The sequence below is a fragment of the Colossoma macropomum genome, unplaced genomic scaffold, assembly GCF_904425465.1.
Source record: "Colossoma macropomum unplaced genomic scaffold, Colossoma_macropomum, whole genome shotgun sequence".
Taxonomy (NCBI): Eukaryota; Metazoa; Chordata; class Actinopteri; order Characiformes; family Serrasalmidae; genus Colossoma; species Colossoma macropomum.
This window is the reverse complement of record NW_023494803.1, coordinates 3047517-3069625: the sequence shown is the minus strand read 5'-3', so window position 1 is coordinate 3069625 and position 22109 is coordinate 3047517. Positions and strand designations below refer to the sequence as shown.

Genomic DNA, 22109 nt, shown 5'->3' with positions numbered 1-22109 from the left:
GTCTGTCTGTTAATGTTCCAGCATGCAATCTAAGATCTGCAGATACTGACCTTCTACAGAGACCCTCTGTACAATACAGAAAACATGGAGAGGCTCTTTCAGTTATTCTGCTTCTAAACTGTGGAACTCAATTCCACCTTTTATTAGACAGTCAAGCTCAGTGCTCACTTTTAAGAAGAAGCACCTAAAAACGTCTCTCTTTAAATTAGCATTTAACTGAAACTGAATGTCTCGTGGTTTTTATCTTGTAATTTAATCTTCTTCATTTTCTTCTGATTCTAATTGAGTACTAATGATCTCTATAACTATGTTTTATCACCTGTCTGTAAAGCACTTTGAGCTGCCACCGGCATGAAAGTGCTATATAAATAAAATTATTATTATTATTATTATTGTTATTATGAACTATTTGACTAAACAGCCAGTTACACACACGTACGCAGCTCAGAGCCTTTAACTACTAGTCTTAAACACGATGATTGTTCTTGTTCCCAGTGTGATGTGTACAACCCTATTTCCAAAAAAGTTGGGATGTTGTGCAAAATGTATATAAAAAGTGGTTAATTGGCAGCAGATCAGTAAAACACCATCATGATTAGAATACACAATTAGAAATGATTAAAAAAATATAAGGATACATGCGTATGTTTGTATGTATGTATATATGTATGTATGTTTGTATGTATGTATGTAAAAGTAGCCATAGAAATGATCATTCATCACCTAAAACCCTTTTTTCGGCAAGGAAGCTTGTTTTGATTTCACAAACTTAGCTTTTCCAAGGTTTGATATCAGAACTGTAGTTCCACATTGGTAAAAATTAAGACAGTGTCTGACGTCCAATCAGACACTATGCTGCTTTAATTTAATTTGACAGCTTGACACACTTGGTTGTTATTGTTTACTGGCTCTGTATAATAAGCCTAAGGCTACGTTCACATTACCAGGCTGAAGTGGCACAAATCAGATTTTTTACCCTAATGTGACTCAGATCTGATGTTTTCAGAGCTGTGTGGACGCAAATCTGATCTTTTCAAAGCCGACCTGAGCCACTTTCATACATGGTCCTAGATCGAATACGTATCAGATTTATGGCCATGTGGCCTTAATTTGATGCTCAGATCGGAATTCATGTGCTTTTTTTCCACTGCGCGTGCGCCATCATTCAGCGTTACCATGGCAACAGCGCCGAACAGAAGTTAAAGCCTGTAAACGGTGGAAAAGCAGCTCATCTCACCTTTTTCTCCTTCTTCTCGCTCTAATAATGAAGCTGAGAGCTGATCAGAGTTAATTATCTTCTCAGCGAAGCTCGTTCTGCTCGTTAGTTTGTGCTGATGATGCACGTGATTCATTCACGTGACGTTACTGAGTAGGATGCGCTCATGAGGGTCATTTCAGGACGCCGGTTCACATTAATGACAGATTTGAATCACTTACCTAAACGAGTGTGAACCATCATGTCAGAGAGATCAGATTTGAGCAAAAATCGGATTTGAGCAACGAGGCTCGTAATGTGAACGTAGCCTAAATCTCTGTTTCTTTGTGAAGTTGTCCAGTGTTCTAGCAATGCTGATGATACCCGTCACATACTCAGAAAGGCATATTGTGACTTCATTTATTGCGATTATGATAAAATATCATCATATTGCCCACCCTTAGTAACATGATGGCCCGTTTTTATGTTATCTGAGTTGTGTGTGGATGACTTCCACTGAAAGAATGAGTGAGTGAGAAAGAGAGAGAATCAGGGAGATGGAATGAAACAGTATCTGGTAGCTAGCAGCTGGTCTCCTCTCTTCTTAATTAGGCATATCCTGAGGCTGTCATTTCATAATAGATAACTCCTGTTAACAGCTCTCAAAACACATGCCCACACATGCCCCACACACACACATCACTGCTCACATCACTGCCTACTCTGGCCTCACTGATATGAAGTTTTTCTAACCAGCACCACTTTTTAAGCTCTGATAAAAGCTCTGATAACTCATCATATCATAATATCATTTTATATTCAAGACCCCAGTAGTTTTAAACTGTGTAATATTGACTGATGTGATTGTCACATTTCTTAAACTGTCATAAATCATAATAAGGTCATACACAGTCGAGCCACATTATTATGACCACTTCCTACTTCTGACGGCGGCAGCGCGTAGCTCATTAAGGAAGTCAGTGTCGTGAACTGGCTTGGTGGGTGTGGAAGGCACTCTTAACCGATTTGAGTATCCATCCTTGCAGATCACGTACACCCACACACGCTGATTGTCCTCCCTGGGGTCAATGGGATCTTCCAGCAGGACAGTGCGACACGTCACATGGCTAGAAATACCCGACACTGATTGGAAGAGCATGACCAAGACCTCCAAGTGCTACCCTGGCCCCCTAATTCCCCAGACTTGAACCCAACTGAGCATCTGTGGGACCACCTCGATCGCCGTGTTCGCTCTATGGATCCTCCCCCACGCCCCCTCCAGGAGCTGTGGGATGCACTGCAGTCAGCCTGGCTCCAGATACCTGTGACCACCAACCAGGACCTTATTGAGACCGTCTAGCTGCTGTCCATGCTGCACACGGCGGTTACTCTGGATATTAGCTGGTGGTCATAATAACATGACTCGACTGTGTGCATTAATAATACCTTTTGTAGTGCAGGTAGTGGTGGGGACAGCAGGGCGCAACCTCACACATTTTGGTTTTTGTTGAAGAACTTATTTAATTTAAATTTAATTGAATATTTAATTTGGAATAATCATATTTTTATACAAGTAACATATTCATCCCTGCTACTAACAAACACTTGAACTTTGTTTCTAGCTCCTTCTGTTCGTGTACAATTCCACTGAAAATGAAGGGAAGCGCAATGTTACACTAAACCACATGGGTGGGGTTAATTGTAACAGACAGAGGGTCAGTTGTAACTCTTGCCAGAAAAGTCTGACGAATTGCTGCAAAGTTTAAAATTTAAAATAATTCTACGTTTTAAGAAACAAAGATATTTTCCAGCCATACTGCATTATATATTATCTATAAGACAGACACACAGATCAATTGATAGATACACACGTCAAATTATATATGAACACTGATATAAACTGTGTGTCAAACTCATGACAGATTTATTTTTGTCCAGTGAAGGACAGCAAATAAAAACATCACACATCAGTAAAATATGGAACATTGTTTCTGAATAACTAGTTTTACCAGCTGTTAATGTCAATGTCATTAATATAAAACCAAAATATTAACATCTGAAAGATGCTAATAAAGAAGAAGAAAATCTCTGTTTTTAAACATGTTCTCTTTTCCATTTTAGCATCTGTGAGAACATATAGAACAAAAAGACAACTTTTACTTTATTTGTCTTTGTTTACTAAAGGTGGTTTAATTGTAACGCTGTGTTACAACTAACCCCCCAGTACGGAGGATCTACCTAAGCCTATCTAGCACATGCTATAAGCTTGTCACCTGCTTTAATGGTGCTGTGCTATAGGCAGCAAGATGGTGAGTACAGTAATATAAGGTTGGATTCTGTGATTTACACAAACAGCTCAGTAACTTTAAAAAAAGTGTTGAAAAAATGACTTACATGCTCTGAAAACACTCACAGATCTCTTTAAAATGCTGACGAATCGCTCTGAATTTTCAATTTACCCAGGAGATGTGGTAATGTGGCCAGACGCACACGCTGCTTGACCTTGTATAACAATGTAAAAAGTCTGTGTTCATTTGTGCCCCATGTTAGGTTGCACCCCACCCTCCACTGTTCTTAGAGGCTTTGTTGGTTTCTGTTAGCTTTTATTTCCAGTACTCATCACAAAAATTTGTGTTATTCTAATATTATGAGTAGATTTGGATTAATGTTGCACCGAAATGAAAATTCTTGGTCTAAACCCAAAATCAGGACGCACTGGGCTAAAACAACGGAAGAAACAAACTGTAAAAAACAGTAAATCAAAACAGTTTGCATAAATGAAAAATATTATAGCATATAGGCTTCATTATGCCGCAAAATCCTGCATCCTTGACGACAGAGAACTGTTGTTCATCCAAGGCAATTAATTCCGTTATTGTTAATTACACTGTTTTTTTTTTTTTTGGTGATTTCAAAAACTAGCCACAGATGGTTTTAGTGCATTGGTGGAGTTTTTTCTGTTTTAGTTGTATTCTGCAGTATTACTGTAGTGGTAATATCTCCTATTTAAATAACCATCAAACCAATGTCTCCATACTGTGCAAGTGAGACAGATGCAGGAATCTGAGCAGTAGCGATGCTCCATTGACTGAGAAACCCAGACGAGACGTTGGTCAAATCAATAGTCACGTATTAAAAGCCTACGTGATGTATTTATAGCTTGGTTTACAGTAATGCCCTCTCTCTGTATTACAGGATCACGCTGCGCTGTCATCAGAGCTGCCGCGAGCGTGACCTCAACCAACAACATCTGGCGTGTGTGTGTGGAGCAATGCCACACAAAGTGGGATTCTTCTGAGTTCTGAGGAGAATTCGCCGTCACCAACCTGCCCACTCATTCCTTAAAGCCTCTCCACTAGCCACAGACATCCCATCACAAACAATGGCTTAAAGGCTGCAGGGCCGACCCCTGCTGAAAGAGCAATGAGCTAATATCAGTGGGAGTGTAATTTTCTGGTACTTTTTCCAGGAGTACCCTGGATTGGATTAGTCCTTTTTTCCACAATTTAAAGCTCAATGGAAGCTTCTTGGTGATCAGAAAGCATATGGTAGCCATAAGGAGAGACCACAATGGACTACAAATATGGCCTCCTTACAGATGCTGTGGATGAGGTAGAAGACTACAAAAGTAAATCCGTCCTCGGTGACGGATGGTTGAGCCTACTGACCACAGTGGAAGACAGCAGGGGTCTGTGCCAGCCATGCGGACCCTGGAACCTTGGGTCCTTACGCAAGGTCAAGGTCTTCAGCTTCTTGTTCTGTCTTGTAGCCACATTCCTCATCATGGCTTCCTATGTCCTGACGAGAGACCAGAAAGGGCTGCTACTTACACCTTCGCCGTATCACTTCAGGGTAATGTCCCAGTCATCTAACCTGTCCTCAGGGAGAGACTATGCTGGCGTGAAGGAGGTGGTGAGGAACATTGTGGCCAAAGTGGAGTTCCATCAAAGAAAAGTGCCGGATTTAATGGAGCTGAGGGAGAGAGAACCTCTCGTAAGTCTATACAGTTCAGTCACTGAAGTGATAGTAAATCCAGTACGATTTGGAAAAGCTGAAGGAAGAAATACAGTGAGGAGGCCAAGATTTAGACCCTTTTCTGTTGTTTAATATACATCAAGTGCATATATCCACTTCATATTTACACACATAATGTCTTGACTTTGTAAAAATATGAACAAAAAAAAGAATGTGTTCATAAATCTAAACAAAGAAACAATGGGAACATGTTCAGACACCTAAAACACACATTTGTAAAATTTAAAAATAAAAATAAATCAGGTTCTGATTTTAAAAAAATGTTCTCATTCAAATTGCAACTAATTTTATTCTAAAAGAAATTGCAATTGGATGAGAATATTTTACGTCATAACTAGCAGTCTTGTTGAAGATGAGGAAGCATCCTAAAGTTTTTAAGGATAACATTATTAACTCAAGTACAACCCTAATCATTCCTTGCAGTATAACTAGTTTAATGATATGCAATTGGAAATTTTATGGAAGCTCTTGGACTGGTGCACCATGTATAACGGTGGGAGGCTCACCAGACAGAGGATGTGAATCCAGGCTGTCTTTATATCCCAGGGCCTACCAGGTGAACCACCACAGGTTGTAGGTAGACAGGACCCAAGCGCCAAGCATATATACAACGGAAGGATGAGCTAAACTCAAAAATGTAACCATGTGACGAGCCCAGGGATCAAACCCAGGCCCTATTGATACTGGGCGAGCGCTCTATCACTTCACCACTGAAGCCGTGGTGAAGGCTGCTGAAAAGAGTGCCCTTGTATGGAAATACCTGAAAGTGGGAACAGCAATCTGAATTATGAACCCACCCATTTCTGTCAGGCGGGAAAAGAGAACAAAGGACGCCAGGGGAAAACTGGCTTTCTCAGAAATCGAGAGAGAAACTAAAAGAGTAACTAAAAGAGACAAATGACTTTGCCAACAGAAACAAAACCAAATCTGAACAGAGGGGAGGAAGATTCCTTTTTTTTTCTTTTGAAAGAGACGGAGAGCAGAGAAAGAACCTCGAGAAGAGGCTGGAGAAACTCAGAAAGTTGGGGGGGGTGCAAAACGCTCAGCCCTCTTACCCAAATTACAGGCCGTCTCTGTTGACTCAAGATGAGACAAATACACATCAATGTGTGTCTCTTTCTCCGCGCTTATGAAGCCCTCTGCCCAGGTGTAGGACGTTGGGCTTGATTTGACCTGGGAGGTGCGTGGTGTCTCCCTGTGTTGGCTGGGGGCGCCGCAGCCCTGGAGCTAGCCCTTACACCATGCAAGATTTCTCTCAGATTAATGATGAGGAAGGTAAGGGAGAAGCCAGCAGTGACTTCAGAAGGGTTACAGGGCAACCTGAAAGCAGCAGGAACAACAGTTGCACAGAGAAACCGCAGTCGTCTCCATTCCTACACCCAATGCAAAACTCCCCAGAGATACGCATCTAAAATTTGTATAGACAAATTAAATCTTTTTTGCAACAGTGTACTGTGGTCAAAAGAGACAAAAATAGAGCTCTTTGTTAATAATTCATCTTGTCATGTTTGGAAAAAGAGGGGTTGCGCATATAATCCCAAGAACACCAAATCCACAGTGAAGTATGAAGGTGGGAGCATCATGATATGGGGATGCTTCTTTGTAAATGGTACTTGGACATTATGACCACCTCCTTGTTTCTACGCTCTTTGTCCATTTTATCAGCTCCACTTACTATATAGGTGCACTTTGTAGTTCTACAGTTACAGACTGTAGTCCATCTGTTTCTCTGATACTTTGTCAGCCCCCTTTTGCCCTGTTCTTCAGTGGTCAGGACCTCCATGGACCCTCACAGAGCAGGTACTATTTGGGTGGTGGATCATTCTCAGCACTGCAGTAACACTGACGTGGTGGTGGTGTGTTAGTGTGTGTTGTGCTGGTCTGAGTGGATCAGACACGGCAGTCCTGCTGGAGTTTTTAAACACCTCCGTGTCACTGCTGGACTGAGAATAGTCCACCAACCAAAAATATCCAGCCAACAGCGTCCTGTGACCACTGATGAGGGACTAAAGGATAACCAACACAAACTGTGCAGCAGCAGATGAGCTATTGTCTCTGACTTTACATCTACAAGGTGGACTGACAAGGTAGGAGTGTCTAATAGAGTGGACAGTGTTTAAAAACTCCACCAGTACTGCTGTGTCTGATCCACTCGTACCAGCACAACACACACTAACACGCCACCACCACATCAGTGTTACTGCAGTGCTGAGAATGATCCACCACCCAAATAGTACCTGCTCTGTGAGGGTCCATGGAGGTCCTGACCACTGAAGAACAGGGCAAAAGGGGGCTGACAAAGTATCAGAGAAACAGATGGACTACAGTCTGTAACTGTAGAACTACAAAGTGCACCTATATAGTAAGTGGAGCTGATAAAATGGACGATGAGCGTAGAAACAAGGAGATGGTCAGAATGTTATGTCTGATTGGTGTATAAATCGCAGCCTATTCAAACGTACAATATGAGTCACCAAGAAACAAGATTTCTAAAATCACACACTGTGTGCCTTTCTATAGAGGACATTCAACTACAGCTCAATTAGCCAATCCAAAGACTCCAAGATTTAAAACGCAACAAGTGAGCACTTTGGATTTGCTTTGGATGTGATTCCTGCTGTCACTGTCCTACTGAGCGGGGATCAAAACTATGAAACATACTTTATTTACAGCTGTACAGAAGTGCTTTTCTGGCTTTGAACAAACCCCACTCTTTTCCACTGCAACACCATTCAGTCCAAGGTATCTAATGTAGCATAGGTAGCTAAGGCATGTCATTTAAAATCAGCTAGATTTGAATGATTTAACTGTTAAGGTACAATGCATTATGATATGTTACTCATTATGGTATTGGACATCGGTTTAAAGCCAAAATGTATTTCTTTCACAGATTTTCTCTGCAATCCCTCGTAAATTCCTTCCCTACCTCAAGAACCCCTGCTGGTATGAGGAATACACTGGGAACAGCTCAGTAGACCCATATGGGCAGAACTTGTACGCCCTTTACTCCAAACGCTTCCAGATTGTATACGACCACCTACGCAGTGCTTTTCATGAGCATCTCCACCATGAGGCAGGCAGACTCTACCGTCTCCGCTGCCTACCCTACTTCTACATCATAGGGCAGCCCAAGTGTGGCACCACAGATCTCTACGATCGGCTTCGGCTGCACCCACAGGTCCAGTTCACCACCATGAAGGAGCCACATTGGTGGACAAGGAAGAGGTTTGGTAAGTTTAAGGCCTTAAAGTCTGTTGGTTGAGGTGTTAGTAGTTAGAGTGCAATAAAATCATCATTGCAGAAGAGCTGTGCTGCTGTCTTGGGGAATGAATGTCATCGTTAATCCCTTCATTTTTGCTAAAATGATGCAATCCAGCAGAGAAGGAGCCGCCATCATTTTACCACTTGACTTACTTTGAAGATTCTTTTCTCTCTCTCAGGTATTATCAGGTTGAGTGAGGGTTTCCATAACCCATATCCACTGAAAGACTACTTGGACCTGTTCGATCAGGCAGCTTATCAGATTCAGGATCTGCTGGGCAGTTCCTCTAGACGAAACACCAAGACAGACCTCATAATTGGTAAAGTTACAGCTTAATATCACCCTGATGGAACTGAAAAATAGTACCCTTTGGAATGTCACTGCAGAACAAAGCTTGTTGTCAGAGACAGTTTCTCTAGACTTTGTTGTTTTTTTCTCCTAATAGCTTTGTGGAAAATCAAAGAAGGTTCTGGCTAGTGGAAAGTCTGTGTTGCTCTTTGGAGTTTTGTTGCCCTTCTGGCAGACTCACAGTCCTGCTCTGAGCCATATCAGTGAAGTCCATCTCTTTGTAGCAACGGAAATGAAGGCCTAGTCCCATTTCTTCTTTTTACCTCTACCCCTTATTTTTGAGAGTCACTTGGAACTGAGTTACAAGGGGTAGTGGTTGATATTTTGCCCTACGAAATGGGATCCTCAAATAAAAAAAAAATCAACATTACTTTATGTAGGCGACCCGACCCGTGTGCAGTGATAGCAGAGGAGGGTAAAGTTCAGCTCCTCACTGCTGGGCTTTAGTTATGTTTAGGGCATCATATGCCTTCAAAGAGGGGGGCAATTATTTATTATCACCCACCGTTAATTCTTCAGTGATATGAAGCTGAAGTCAGATATTCACCAGCTTCTTGTTCAAATTTTCCCGTTCCACCTTAAATGGTGCAGCAGTTACATTCTGGCACTTCAGGTGTCAGAACTGCTGGACTATTTAAGGTGGAACGGGAAAGTTAGCTAGCTAGCTACCGAGACATTAGCATGCTATTAGCGATTTTTAATGGTTGTTACGAAGAAAACAACCATAATACACTGAAATGACATTAATCTAAGATAAAACAGTGAATACTGTAATTTTGTAACAGAGAAAATTCTCACATTTGTGGGTTTCTTTGGTCTCTTGTTCTCCATCTTGCCGTTTTCTTTTTTTCTCATAACTCTCTGTTTGGAGTCTCTGAAAAACCTCCGTTTGGAGGATCATGTAGCCCCAACACTTCGCCCTCCCCCTCTATCTCAACAAGAATCGGGACACCCTACCCCTAGACGTGAACACACAAAACAGAGGGCTAAGGGCTCAGTGGTACGGGCGAGGGGTGAAATGGGACTGGGTCTAAGAGAACATCAAACGGTTCCTCTCAAAGACAATCTGTGGAAGTCTTTAGCTTCTTACGATCTTCATTGACTCAGATCAAGTGAAATTAAACACTTCTGTCAGTGATAAGACACTTAACAGGCACGTTTTAATGGACACTAAAGGGGGGGGTCCATATATTGATAACTGTGTTTAATTGACAGGTGAGGCCAGCGCGTCCACTATGTGGGACAACAACGCGTGGGTTTACTTCTATGACAACGGAACAGGGATGGAGCCTCCTTGTTTGGTGCAGGACTTTATCCATGCAGTCCAGCCAGATGCCAAGTTCATAGTGATGCTCAGAGATCCTGTAGAAAGGTAATACACCTATCTAATAGATTTAGCGACGCACCGAAATTCTTGATCACAATGGAAGCCGAAATTCTGTACACACCAGAAAAAATACATATATTTAAATTTGCTGTTCAGTTTATGCCTTTGGATTACAGTAATGATGCTGATGATGCTTCAGAGATGATATCAAGTTGACAAGAGAACTGACAGAAATGTAGAGAGAACTGATTTAATTTTAAACAGCTTGCTGAATAAAATTAAATATGCACATAGTATGTTTTGTTTACTTATACTGTTGAAACAATGGATTATTATGGGGCATCAGTAAGCTGTTAGGCTGCAGTAGACTACATTTTCCACTTGATCTGCTGGGTTTTCCAGATACAACATAACAAAATTCTAAGCATTTTCCATTCAGCTTAAGTGTCCTGATGGTTCAGATGAGTTGTAGAATTGTGAAAGTACAATGCTTCATGGTTTCCCACAGACATCTAAAGCTGAATTCCAGAGCCACTCGCATTAATGAAAGACATTAATGTGTTTTTGTGTAAACATGTGTTCTGTAATATGCAAAGCATGTGAACTCACTGCTCACATCTAACAGTCTGGAGTTTCTCCAGCTGGGAGTTATCAGGTCACTGTTTGCTTTAGTGTGCATCAGTTTAAGAGTAGAATCAGCCAAGAACCCCAGCAGGATTTAACAGACTTTCAAAATGAGGGATGAAATAATGTATTAACAATGTCGAGTTATTCAATATTATATTTTTTGCCCACAATTTCCAACTTTTTTTTCTTTTTTAATAGAAAATAAAAAGCATCAAAAATGGTAAATGACTGAAATTTCAGTGCATCCCCAAAAACAACCCCATTTACAAAAAAGTTGGGACGCTGTGCAGAATGTAAATAAAAGTAGAATGCAATGATGTGCAAATCATGTAAACCATATTTTTAAAAAGAAAATACTACGAAGACAACATATCAAATGTTGAAACTGAGAAATTTTATTGTTTTTTGAAAAATATATGCCCATTTTGAATTTGATGCCAACAACACGTTCCAAAAAAGTTTGGACGGGGGCCTGTTTACCACTGTGTTTCATCACCTCTTCTTTTAACAACACTCTGTAAGTGTTTGGGAACTGAGGAGACACTGCTGTAGTTTAGAAAGTGAAATGTTTTCCTGTTCTTGCTTGATATAGGATTTGAACTGCTCAGCAGTTTGGGGGTGGGGGGGGGGCGTATGCCACAGATATGTTGTCTTTGAACTATTTTCAATTAAATATAGGGTTTAAATGATTTGCGCATCATTGCATTTTGTTTTTATTTACTTTTTACACAGCGTCCCAACTTTTTTGGAAATGGGATTGTAGATTTCTCTTTTAAAAAACATTCACCCTAGATTCAGCCCTGCAACAAATTATAAATGTCTGGCTTATTACAGGGCTGCTTATGTAATGACAAATTGTACAGTTATCTATTTTGTGATTAGCTCATTACACAACACAAAACCCTCTGAACCAAGAATTTGCTGATAAATGCATTTGACCTAATGATTAAAGCCTGATGTTTCTTCTACCCACATGCTCTGACTCCAGATTCTTTGTGCGTGAATGTCTGTTATTAACGTTTTGTAAGTCAGACTATAAAAAACTGCCTTTTTCTTGTGTCTGTTTTCATGCATATGTGTATGTGTAGGCTTTATTCAGACTATCTGTACTTCGGCATGGCGAACAAGACAGTGGAGGACTTCCATGAGCGCGTCTCTGAGTCCTTGCAGCTGTTTGAGGTCTGTCTGGCTGAGAGATCCGTGCGATCCTGTGTCTACAACACTACCCTCAACAATGCCATGCCTGTGAGTATGCAACTCATTCATTTTGGTGCAGTGTTTCTTTCCCGAACCAAAGGTTTCATTTACGTTGTTAAAAGGATGACTGAGAAAATGAATGTGAAATATAGTTCACCTAATTTAAATCATGTTATAACTTTAGTTTGTGGCCTCACAGAGTGGAGCAGTTGTAGCTTATTTACTAATATGAATTGATATATTACACTGTGTGCACAGAATCATGTGTAGAATGAACAATCGACGTTGGAATCAGGTGCATGAGCGTCATTTCAGTACAGTACAGTTTACAAATCCATTGGGACAGTTTATAAACTGAGAGTACGGGTTACTAAACAGCGGGGACAGATTTTCCTCCTAAACTTTATATTAGTGACCCCTACCGGGCTCCATACTGTCTGAGGCAAAGGTGTGATGATTTAGGCATGCAGTGTGGATGATGCTGAATTATGCAGTGTGGATGATGCTGAATTAGCCTTGTGGCTCCAGTGCAAAAAAAATAGTGTAGATTTAATTTATCACCAACTATTCCTTTAATAACAATCTAAAGAACTGATCAAAAAACAAAAAGATAAATATGAGCTCAGATCCTCAGTAAAGCATTATTCTTTACTGTTTAGTACTGAGCACGACAGTAGCTTTAGCTACACTCTCCTCAGGCCTGGTATGACTCAGCTTAAGCCAGACTGCTGTGAGATGTCTGTATATCTATGTACAGAGTTACCAGGTGCAGGATGGTAGATTAGCTATTTCTGCAGGGTGAATGAATTGTGCTGGTTTTTCCTCAGATCAGGAGCTTCCATCTGGGGGAGAAACAGCTGTGAGTGCTGGGGGGCTACACCAAGGATTATTCACGCTCAATTCTTGGTTCAAGGAATTAAAGTTATTCAGTTGTTCTTTCTGGGAAAAATATGGCTTTATCGCAGGCTAAACCTCTTCCACTGTAATCCCTGCATGAGATATAAAGGAGGTACCTGAGCTTTTGGGTTTAGATTCAAGGTCTAATGTCTGCCATGAACATTTCCATTAAAATAGAGATTTGAAAGCCAGAGTATATATAGGTAGTATTCAGTGACTTTAGCACTCATAAAATATAGCCACGGTGTGTAACAGCAACAAAAACCACAATAGTGTAAGCTTCTATAGCGTCCCGGCTACGTGATATTTAACAGAACACGAGAGGGAGTGTGTTATCGCGAATAACACACTCCTCGAGTGTTCTATTGCTTTTATACAACAGTTAAATAAATAAAGTAATAAATTAATAAACTGGGCCGTGAAAGCGGCGTTTAATATGTTTTAATGTTCGCAGTTCCTTCACCAGATTATAGTTCCTTAACGAGCAGCTTGTTGCTACGTCAGAGTAACGAGCTCCACCCACTCGCTGCACAGCCGGCAGTTCGTTCTCCAGCTCCTTACACTAAATTCCCAAACTGTCATCACTACTGAGCAGCTTTTCAGTCGGCAGCTGTGACAGAAGAACAGCTAAACAACCTGGAATCAGCCAGAAATGAACCCAACACCATTCGCCAAACGTGTAGTCTGATCTTCAGAGTCTGACCAAATCAGACTGAGCCATAAAACTGACGCAATATCAAGTTCAGCTCAGTTTTGTCATTTTTTGCCAGATCAGTATTAATGTTGTTTTGTTCCAGCCAGTCTGTAAAGCATCTTACAGCCCATTTAGTTTGGCGAATGGTGTTGGGTTCATTTCTGGCTGATTCCAGGTTATTTAGCTGTTCTTCTGTCACAGCTGCTGACTGAAAAGCTGCTCAGTGGTGATGACAGTTTGGGAATTGAGTGTCGTCTCATCTTAAGAGTCTGACCAAATCAGCTGTCGGTCAAATGTGATTTTAAAAGTGTCCATTTTCTGTTTGTGGCAAAGTAAGAAGTTGTATAGTGTTGTATAGTGTGAGGGGAAAGAGGCTGAAGAGCAGAGCCAGCGATAGAGAAATCTTTGAATAGCGAGAATAAACAGCTAGACAGTAAATGCAGTTAGTTGAACGCCAGTGTTACCAGGGCTCACATTAGCTTAAGCTAATGTCAAGCTAACACTGATTAGCCCTACCAAACAGACCCACATCACTAGAGCTACGTTCACATTACAAGCCTCGTTGCTCAAATTGGATTTTTTGCTCAAATCCGATCTCTCTGACATGATGGTTCACACTCGTTTAGGTAAGTGACTCAAATCTGTCATTAATGTGAACGAACCAGCGTCCTGAAACGACCCGCATGAGCACAAACTAACGAGCAGAACGAGCTTCGCTGAGAAGATAATTAACTCTGATCAGCTCCCAGCTTCATTATTAGAGCGAGACGAAGGAGAAAAAGGTGAGATGAGCTGCTTTTCCACCGTTTACAGGCTTTAACTTCTGTTCGGCGCTGCTGCCATGGTAACGCTGAATGATGGCGCAGTGGAAAAAAAATCTAAATGTTCACATTAAGGTCACATGGCCATAAATAAGATACGTATCCTATCTAGGACCACATATGAAAGTGACCCAGGTCGGATTTGAAATGATCAGATTTGTGTCCACACAGCCCTGAAAGCATCTGAGTCACATTAGGGCAAAAAATCAGATTTGTGCCACTTCAGGCTGGTAATGTGAACATAGCCTAGTATTCACTTTTGCAATCACGATGACGTTTGATGGTGTAGTTGACTGAACCTCTATCTGAATTCAGTGTGTTCTCATATATGAGTTCTCAGGTCCCTCTACTGGTCAGTCAGTATCTTAGTGTGATCCAATGATAGACAGTGATTTGTGTCATAAAATCAAACAAGGCATAGTTATAGTTATTTGCAAAAGGTTGGGCGCCCCTGGTCAAATGACATATTTTGTTGATTTTCTAAGTAAAAAAGGGTAACACACCCTCTATAGAGAACACACTTCTGCACATTTGAATACATTACTGTTTATTTGCTGATTTTTTTCCAAAATCCATTCATGATGGAGAGATATATCGCTGTTGTTGGAAGAAAACCTCATATCTCCATTTTTGACATTTTTCAGTTTTAGACATAATTTGAAAATACCTGTTGCCCTTTACATTGTATGTAAATTTCAAGATGAATGGACTAAAAGAAATGACCAAAAATGACTTAGAGAAAAGTCTGGTTCCATTGACTTACATTGAAAGTCAAGTAGGTTTTTCCTTCTCCTGTAAAGTTACCATTCTGGAGATACAAGGTTTTCTTCTGACAACAGCGACATGCTTTTGCAGATTTATCTGTTTCAGATTTTCTCATCATCAACATCACATATGTTGCATTGATGTCCGTCCATATATTTCACATTAAATCACACCTTTTATACATTGGGCTATGAGATTGTCCTACATTGCTGAAAGAATATAAACTGAGCATTAGTATATGACATACCACTTTAGTCTTCAACCCCTTAAATGACCAGGGCCCAAAGATTGATAACACACTTCTATAACCTAAGAATAGCACAGCCAGTTTGGATTGCAGTCCCTGTAGTTACTTAATAATAAAGCTTAGTATGTAATAAGCCTTTACCCCTTTGAGGTACGGATGTCCTGATCTGATCCAGGCATCACTTGTACCTCATTGAAACAAGTGGAGAAATTCTATTAAAAGTGCAAATTCTACACTTTTAGTTTAGACCACATTTGACATCATGGGTAGAAAAAGACTATTTGACTTTGATAAAATGTTAATATTTTACATACAACAAGCAGAAGTGCAGACAGAATGTAAATTGAATTCATTATGCAACTTTATTTATGCATTCACTCTCAGAAATAAAGGTGGTAAACTGTCACTGGGGCAGTTCCCCTCCTGACACTGGGTTGGTACCCTCAAGGGTCCATCTCAGTACCTTTAGTCAGGGAACATAACTGAACCATAATCCACTGAAATGATATGTTCTAAGCTGTACTGACTCCACACACCCCGTCTCGTCTCCAGGCTTTTATTTTACTGTTCTGTTTAAAACATTCGGTTATGAAAAGGTACAAATACGAACTTTTCACCTGGAAAAACTTATTTAAGGGTCACAATCAGACCTTAAAACCACTGTTGGAGCTTTGAGGGAACATTTACACTGTTTGTATGTTGATGAACGAAAAATGTACCTGAATAGAACCTTTATTTCTAACAGTGTAGCACGAAGACAGTAACGGTTCTACATTTCTAAAGCTTAATCCGCAATTTCTTAACAGGATCTCAGTTTAAACATGTACAAAATACGTATCCACAATGTTCCAGCAACGAAAAAAAAACATTCTTGTCCTGAGAAAAGTAGGTACACTTTAATCAAGGCTGAGGGAGGGAGCTGATTCTGCTTCAGCAGTTTTAGAGAGACAGAGTGCCTGATGTTGCAGTTTTGTTGCAGTTCTTGCAGTTCTATCTGTGTTTTTGTGCAGGTGAGACTGCAGGTGGGGCTGTACGCGGTCTATCTGCTCGACTGGCTGAGCGTCTTTGGCCGAGACCAGATTCTAGTTCTGCGACTGGAGGATCACGCCGCCAGTAGGAAACACACCATGCACAAAGTCTTTGACTTCCTGCAATTAGGTTTGTTTCTTACACTTTCTCAGATAAAACTGTTCAGTGACCTGTGGAAACCTCATTCTCATTCTCCTTATGTTTCCTTTACACTAACACCCCTGACCTCGCTCGTGAAGAGCTTCATAACTAGCTGATGAGTCTAGTGAGGCATGCTATATCATAGAAAATACAAAAGTTCTTGCAGAACACAGGTTAACCATGCTAGTAATCTCTGACTAAAACCCTTGTACACATGTCAAAAGTTTGGTAATACTCAGCCTTTTAAAATGTATTTAATACAATAAACCGTTTTTGTTAACACTTTACTTGAATCCTCTTTCATAACTCTTACATAAACATGCCGTAAACAGATGTCATATCCAAGCATTTGTTGTCATGACAGATTTTGTCCAGCAATAATAATAGTGTCATGTTGCCATTGTCATGGTGGCTAACTAGAGTAGACAGCAAAAATTTGTATGTGACATGAGCTGTCATAACATCAGACAGATGGTTTGGTCAATGTTATGTATAAAAATTCAAGTACAGTGCTGCTGTTTAACTTTAATGTATACTTTTAACAACAGAAGAAAACTGTCAAAGCATTATTTAAGTAAAATCTGCTCCACAAACCAAGGAAGAAACTTTTAAAGAACATGCAGCTGCGTGTTGAAGCATGAACTCATTAAACCAAAGTACAGGGTGATTCAAAAATCTGATTTTAAAATGATTTATTTCTCTTGTAAATCGTTACAGATCAATGCAGTGAACTGTAAATGGTTTAAATGAGCTTAAAGTTTATTATGTAATTGTACAAGGTCTCAGTATGAACCTCCTCCAGCTGTACAGACAACATCAACGCCATAGTCAAACTCATCCCATACTGGATTGAGCATGTCGGGTGTCGCTGCACTCACGGCTCTCTGTGTGATTTCGGAGATCATCCAGTGTTGTGGAACCAACGCCGAACGCTCTGAGCTGTTGGAGCTTCACTGCCCACGAAAATCTTGCTGCACAGTTATGGCGGATTCACTCTCATTGAAGTGGAGAACGCTTTCTGCTCAGGGGTCTCCATCTCCTCTCAGACTGAAGGGAGCCATCTTCCACTGACAGTCAGAAACTCTGCTCTAGGACCCCCTCTTTCAGTTGGATTGTGATTGGTTCCTAGGTGCTTCATAGATGTAAAAATATGGCGCTTTGAAATCGGATGAATAATTTTGAATCACACTGTATTAGCAAAAAGCTGTTTCATGTTAACAAATATAACATTACTTGTATCCAGACATTACTTGAACAATTTCAGAAAAAGGCAAAGCATCCCCAGATGTCTTTCTTAGAAAAAGAAAAGTCTGACCGAATTTTGGCTTAACGTCTCAATGGTGTCATGTTATCTTTGACTCTGCAGGACCGCTCACCCAGCAGAAGGAAGCAGACATCACTAAAAGCCCAGCGTCCAACACCAGGAGGCCGGCCAATCGAAATCTGGGCCCCATGCTGCCCGTAACAAGGGAGATCCTGCAGAGCTTCTATGGACCCTTTAACCAAAGACTGGCCCAGGTTCTCGGTGACCCAGCCTTTCTGTGGACACAGTCGTAGCGACCACTCTGCCGAATGTGAGAATTACCAGAATTGCCTGGCAGCCAATTTTCTTTTTCACAGAAAAAAGCCACTTTTATGGTTCGCTAGTCCACCTGTGGACAAGCTAAATCAGGGGGAAAATTTCACAGTTTTTTTTATTATAGGAACATTACAGCCACTTCTATCTGTATGACTCTATCTTGGCTGGTCCAGAGAGTGACACTTGGTATACTGCACTTTTACCCCGGAGCAGGATTCTGCGCGAGACGCAATTTCACATCCGCAGACACTTTGACAAAGTGCATGATGATGAGACACAGTCATCGATGGAGAGTTCACTCAGCGAGCAGCTGGTTACAGCAAAATCCTGAGGGACCAAGGAAAAGAACAGAGTTGACATCCGTTCTCACTCGCCTCATATGAGCGGTCAGGGACTAGCTTTTTATCTGATTAGCAAACTGCCAAAATCCATCCTCTAATATTTGCTTTCCCCAAAGCCAGAGGCGGCCATGCACAGGCTTTGAAAGGCAAGGAAATGAAGGGTGAGTATGTTGGCAGATGGTTGGCAAGATACACTTCACTGGGAATGGAGTATATAGAGTGCCTTGTAAAAGTATTCAACCCTCTCAGAAGTCATCAGATTTGTGTGGGTGGATATATGACACTTGTTCCGGGCTGTATTGCAAACAAATATGCTCCTAAATTTCATTTCACTATTTATTTCACATTATTTGTTAGCATATCTTTAAAAAAAAACTGAAAAATGCTGCTTGTATTTTTGCAAGTATTTAACCCTTAAAGTTTTCATCAGCTTTGTACGGAGCCCCTGAGGGGCCGTAAAAAAAAAAAAGTTAATGACTTTGCGTTCCCTCCCAAAGGTTTTGTATTACGATGCAAACAGTTTGCGTTCGCTTGCAAAAGCTGTGCTTTGCTTAAGCTCAGACATGAAGCAGCTCATTGAATTTTACGTTGATCTTGGATTGAAATATAAAGACATAGTGTCGCTTCTCAAAATCAAACATGATTCTGCTGTTAGTGACTCAAACTGAGACTGAGGTCGAGTTTCCTCGTACAGTAAAAGCTACATTTACAGACACTGCAGAGAACAACTGCTGAATAAACTCAGCTCAGACTGACAAAACTGGGAAAACAGCTTTTAACCTTAGCTATGCTGAAAACAAAGCTCTAATGTAGGCGATGTCGTTGGGCACCTCTGGTCCTACGTTTGCTCGCTGTCTGACGAGCATATCTTTTTCAATGTCAGTAACTTTTTTTTTTTTTTTAACCACGGCCCCTAAGGGGCTCCATAGCTTTGCACACAGTTTTTCAAAAGTGATTTTTTTTTACCCAACCCTGGCAGGGTTTTCATTTTTGCAGGCTGTTCAGGTTGGCTGGAAGGCACTTACCACCAATATTAAGGTCATAGGTCTGAATCCGAGTCGAGACTGAGGTCCAGGACACATCGAGTCCGAGTCATAACCAAGGCGCTTTGTAGTCGAGTCCATGTCGAGACCGAGACCAGATAAGGGTTTTTTTAAAGAACACTAAAATTTGTTTGTAGTTTATTCTACATTTATTATCATTACTTGTACATTATATATACTAATACATAACATTATGTCATATATTTTGTAAAATATAACTATAAATATACAGCCTAAAACATTACTACATTGTCTGTTACGTATTACAGTAACAACGACTGTTGTAGGGAGAAGTTAATGATATTAAACGGCCACATAAAATAGAGAAAAAACACTTAAAAATACAGCAAAAGATTAATTAACAGATTTGTAAACAGTGTAATATGAACAGTAAACTACAGCTCTTAGCTGTACAAATAACTTCTGCTACTAACAGTTATAAATAACTGAAACAAACAATTAGTTACCATGTCATTCGAGCACAACAGGTGTTAGAATAAAGAAAGTTGTCTTTGTTATTACTTGTTTGTTTTTCCTCACCTGCTGCTTCTGTCTGTATCCTGGCGGTGCAGAGTTGAGAGTTTAGTACACAGAGAAAGCACTGTTTATTCTGGTTTTATTGATATTTAATAATAATTCAGCTTCTAGTTACCTCAAACGTGGCCAGACTTGGCGAGTCCACCTTACCCCGAGACCGAGACAAGGCTGAGTCCCATGAGGTCGAGACAGACATGAGACAGAGACTGCTAGTTCGTGGTCTCGAGACCAAGACCAGCCCTGAGTACTACAACACTACTTGCCACAGATTCTGGATTGGATTGAGATCTGACTGTCACAGTGAAACATTGACTTTCTTGTTGTTCATCCACTCCTGTGTTGCTTTGGTTTATGCTTGTGGTCACTGTCCTGAAAGTTTCTTACTATCTTTAGTTTTTTAGCTGACAGAAGTCTTGCAGTATAACCCTGTATATTCCATTCATTCACCCTTCAAATTTAACAAGATTCCCAGTTCCTGCTGAGTAAAAACATCCTCATAACCTAATGCTGCCACCCCCATACTTCACTGTTGGGATGGTGTTTGTTGAGGAATGGACAGTGTTAAGTTTGTGCAGTACATAGCATTTTGAATTTTGGCCAAAAGAGACTTTTATACAGAAAAGGCAATTTTTTTTTGGCAATGATTTACTAGTGGAGGCCAATTGTGATCCAGTTGTGTCGGGCAATATCTTTCATCTGGTTAAACGTGGAGCTTCCACAGCACTGGGGCTGAATGCAAACAGCATTTCTCAGTTAGTAAGTTTTATCACAGAATATTACATAAAACCAATATTACTTTTTGAGGGGTCAGTCTTTTAAAAATTAAAATCTGACAGCACAATAATCGTAATCCAGATGAATTTGGTGACTTCTGATGAGTTTTACAAGGCACTGTGAATATACGGACTAGAACGGTGTAGGGCTGTCATGGTTAACCCTTAAACTTGATTGAAAAATAGTTTAGCTTGTTGCATATTGTATACTGAATGTATAATTTGTATAGTTTATAGTTTGTATTTTCCATTAAATAGTTTTGGCGATCAATGGTTTGTTATTGTTTAGTTAAGTCTGTTTCTATTGTTTGGCCAGAGTTAAAACTCTAATTATTTGATTAATTGTCTAAGTAGATTACTTGATTATAGATATAATCAATAGTGACAGCCCTACACCAGCACAGTCTCGAGCTGCAGGAATGATTCTGGGAGGTTCAGGATATGAAGCACTTTCAATTTTCGATATTTTAAATAACTATTTTAAGTTAAGCTACAATATTTTACTTTCTCTAATGATACAGACGATGACTTTGTTGTTTTTTTTCCTACAGTTGTGCACTTTGTCGAATAAAGTTCACCTTTTTAGTTACACTGATTCTCTTTATTAGCCCCTTAGATATGAATATTACAAGTATATGCTTCAGTTTTGAGCACATTGCCAGCAGACTAATCTCAAGTTCAGCTTTTTTTGTGGGATGTCAGTTGTACTTCACCACTAGAGGTCAGCACAGTCTCATACAAATACATGACATGAACATATCAGGAGTGATTAATCATGAAATCCCTGTAGGGCTTCAGGAACACAACATAATATGCAAAAATGATCTTAATAAGTGTGAATGTCTTGCAGGCAAATTTATATTTGCTGTCAAGCGATACATCTCACCTAACATGCCAGTGAGATTTATTATAATAAATGAATATAAATGAATATAAAGTACAAGTCTGTATCTACTGTCTATTAGCAAGTAAAATAACAGCCGCCTATTAGATGACGATTTTACCGCCTCTAAGCAGTTATATGTTCAAGCCTTTTCCACAACATCGAGGAATAGTCTGACGCTGGCAGGACTGACACATTTATTTGCCGTTGGCTTTGCTGAAAACCGTAGACTGTTCTGGGATCAGCTTTAATCAGCCGTAGCTCAGAGGGGCAGGAGACTGCAGTTTGTTCTGGGACTGGCTGTAAGAAGCTGAGAACAGAGCTCGATGTTGTTTCGTGGCCTGAATTAACCTTGAGCGTGGGAGGTT

The 22109-nt window shown here is 40.3% G+C and overlaps 1 protein-coding gene across 2 annotated transcripts in view; it reads left to right on the top strand.

The window, feature by feature from the left end:
* Window positions 1–19668, top strand: part of chst15 (carbohydrate (N-acetylgalactosamine 4-sulfate 6-O) sulfotransferase 15) — a 58122-nt gene extending 38454 nt beyond the window's left edge. For both annotated transcript variants that reach the window (XM_036593820.1, XM_036593821.1), the window contains 7 exons: window positions 4391–5188; window positions 8121–8460; window positions 8671–8811; window positions 10056–10212; window positions 11883–12039; window positions 16426–16573; window positions 17952–19668. In XM_036593820.1, the coding sequence (XP_036449713.1) occupies window positions 4766–5188; window positions 8121–8460; window positions 8671–8811; window positions 10056–10212; window positions 11883–12039; window positions 16426–16573; window positions 17952–18142 (1557 nt within the window). In that variant the 5' untranslated portion in view covers window positions 4391–4765 and the 3' untranslated portion in view covers window positions 18143–19668. The remainder of the gene's footprint in view (window positions 1–4390; window positions 5189–8120; window positions 8461–8670; window positions 8812–10055; window positions 10213–11882; window positions 12040–16425; window positions 16574–17951) is intronic.
* Window positions 19669–22109: the final 2441 nt, after the last annotated feature.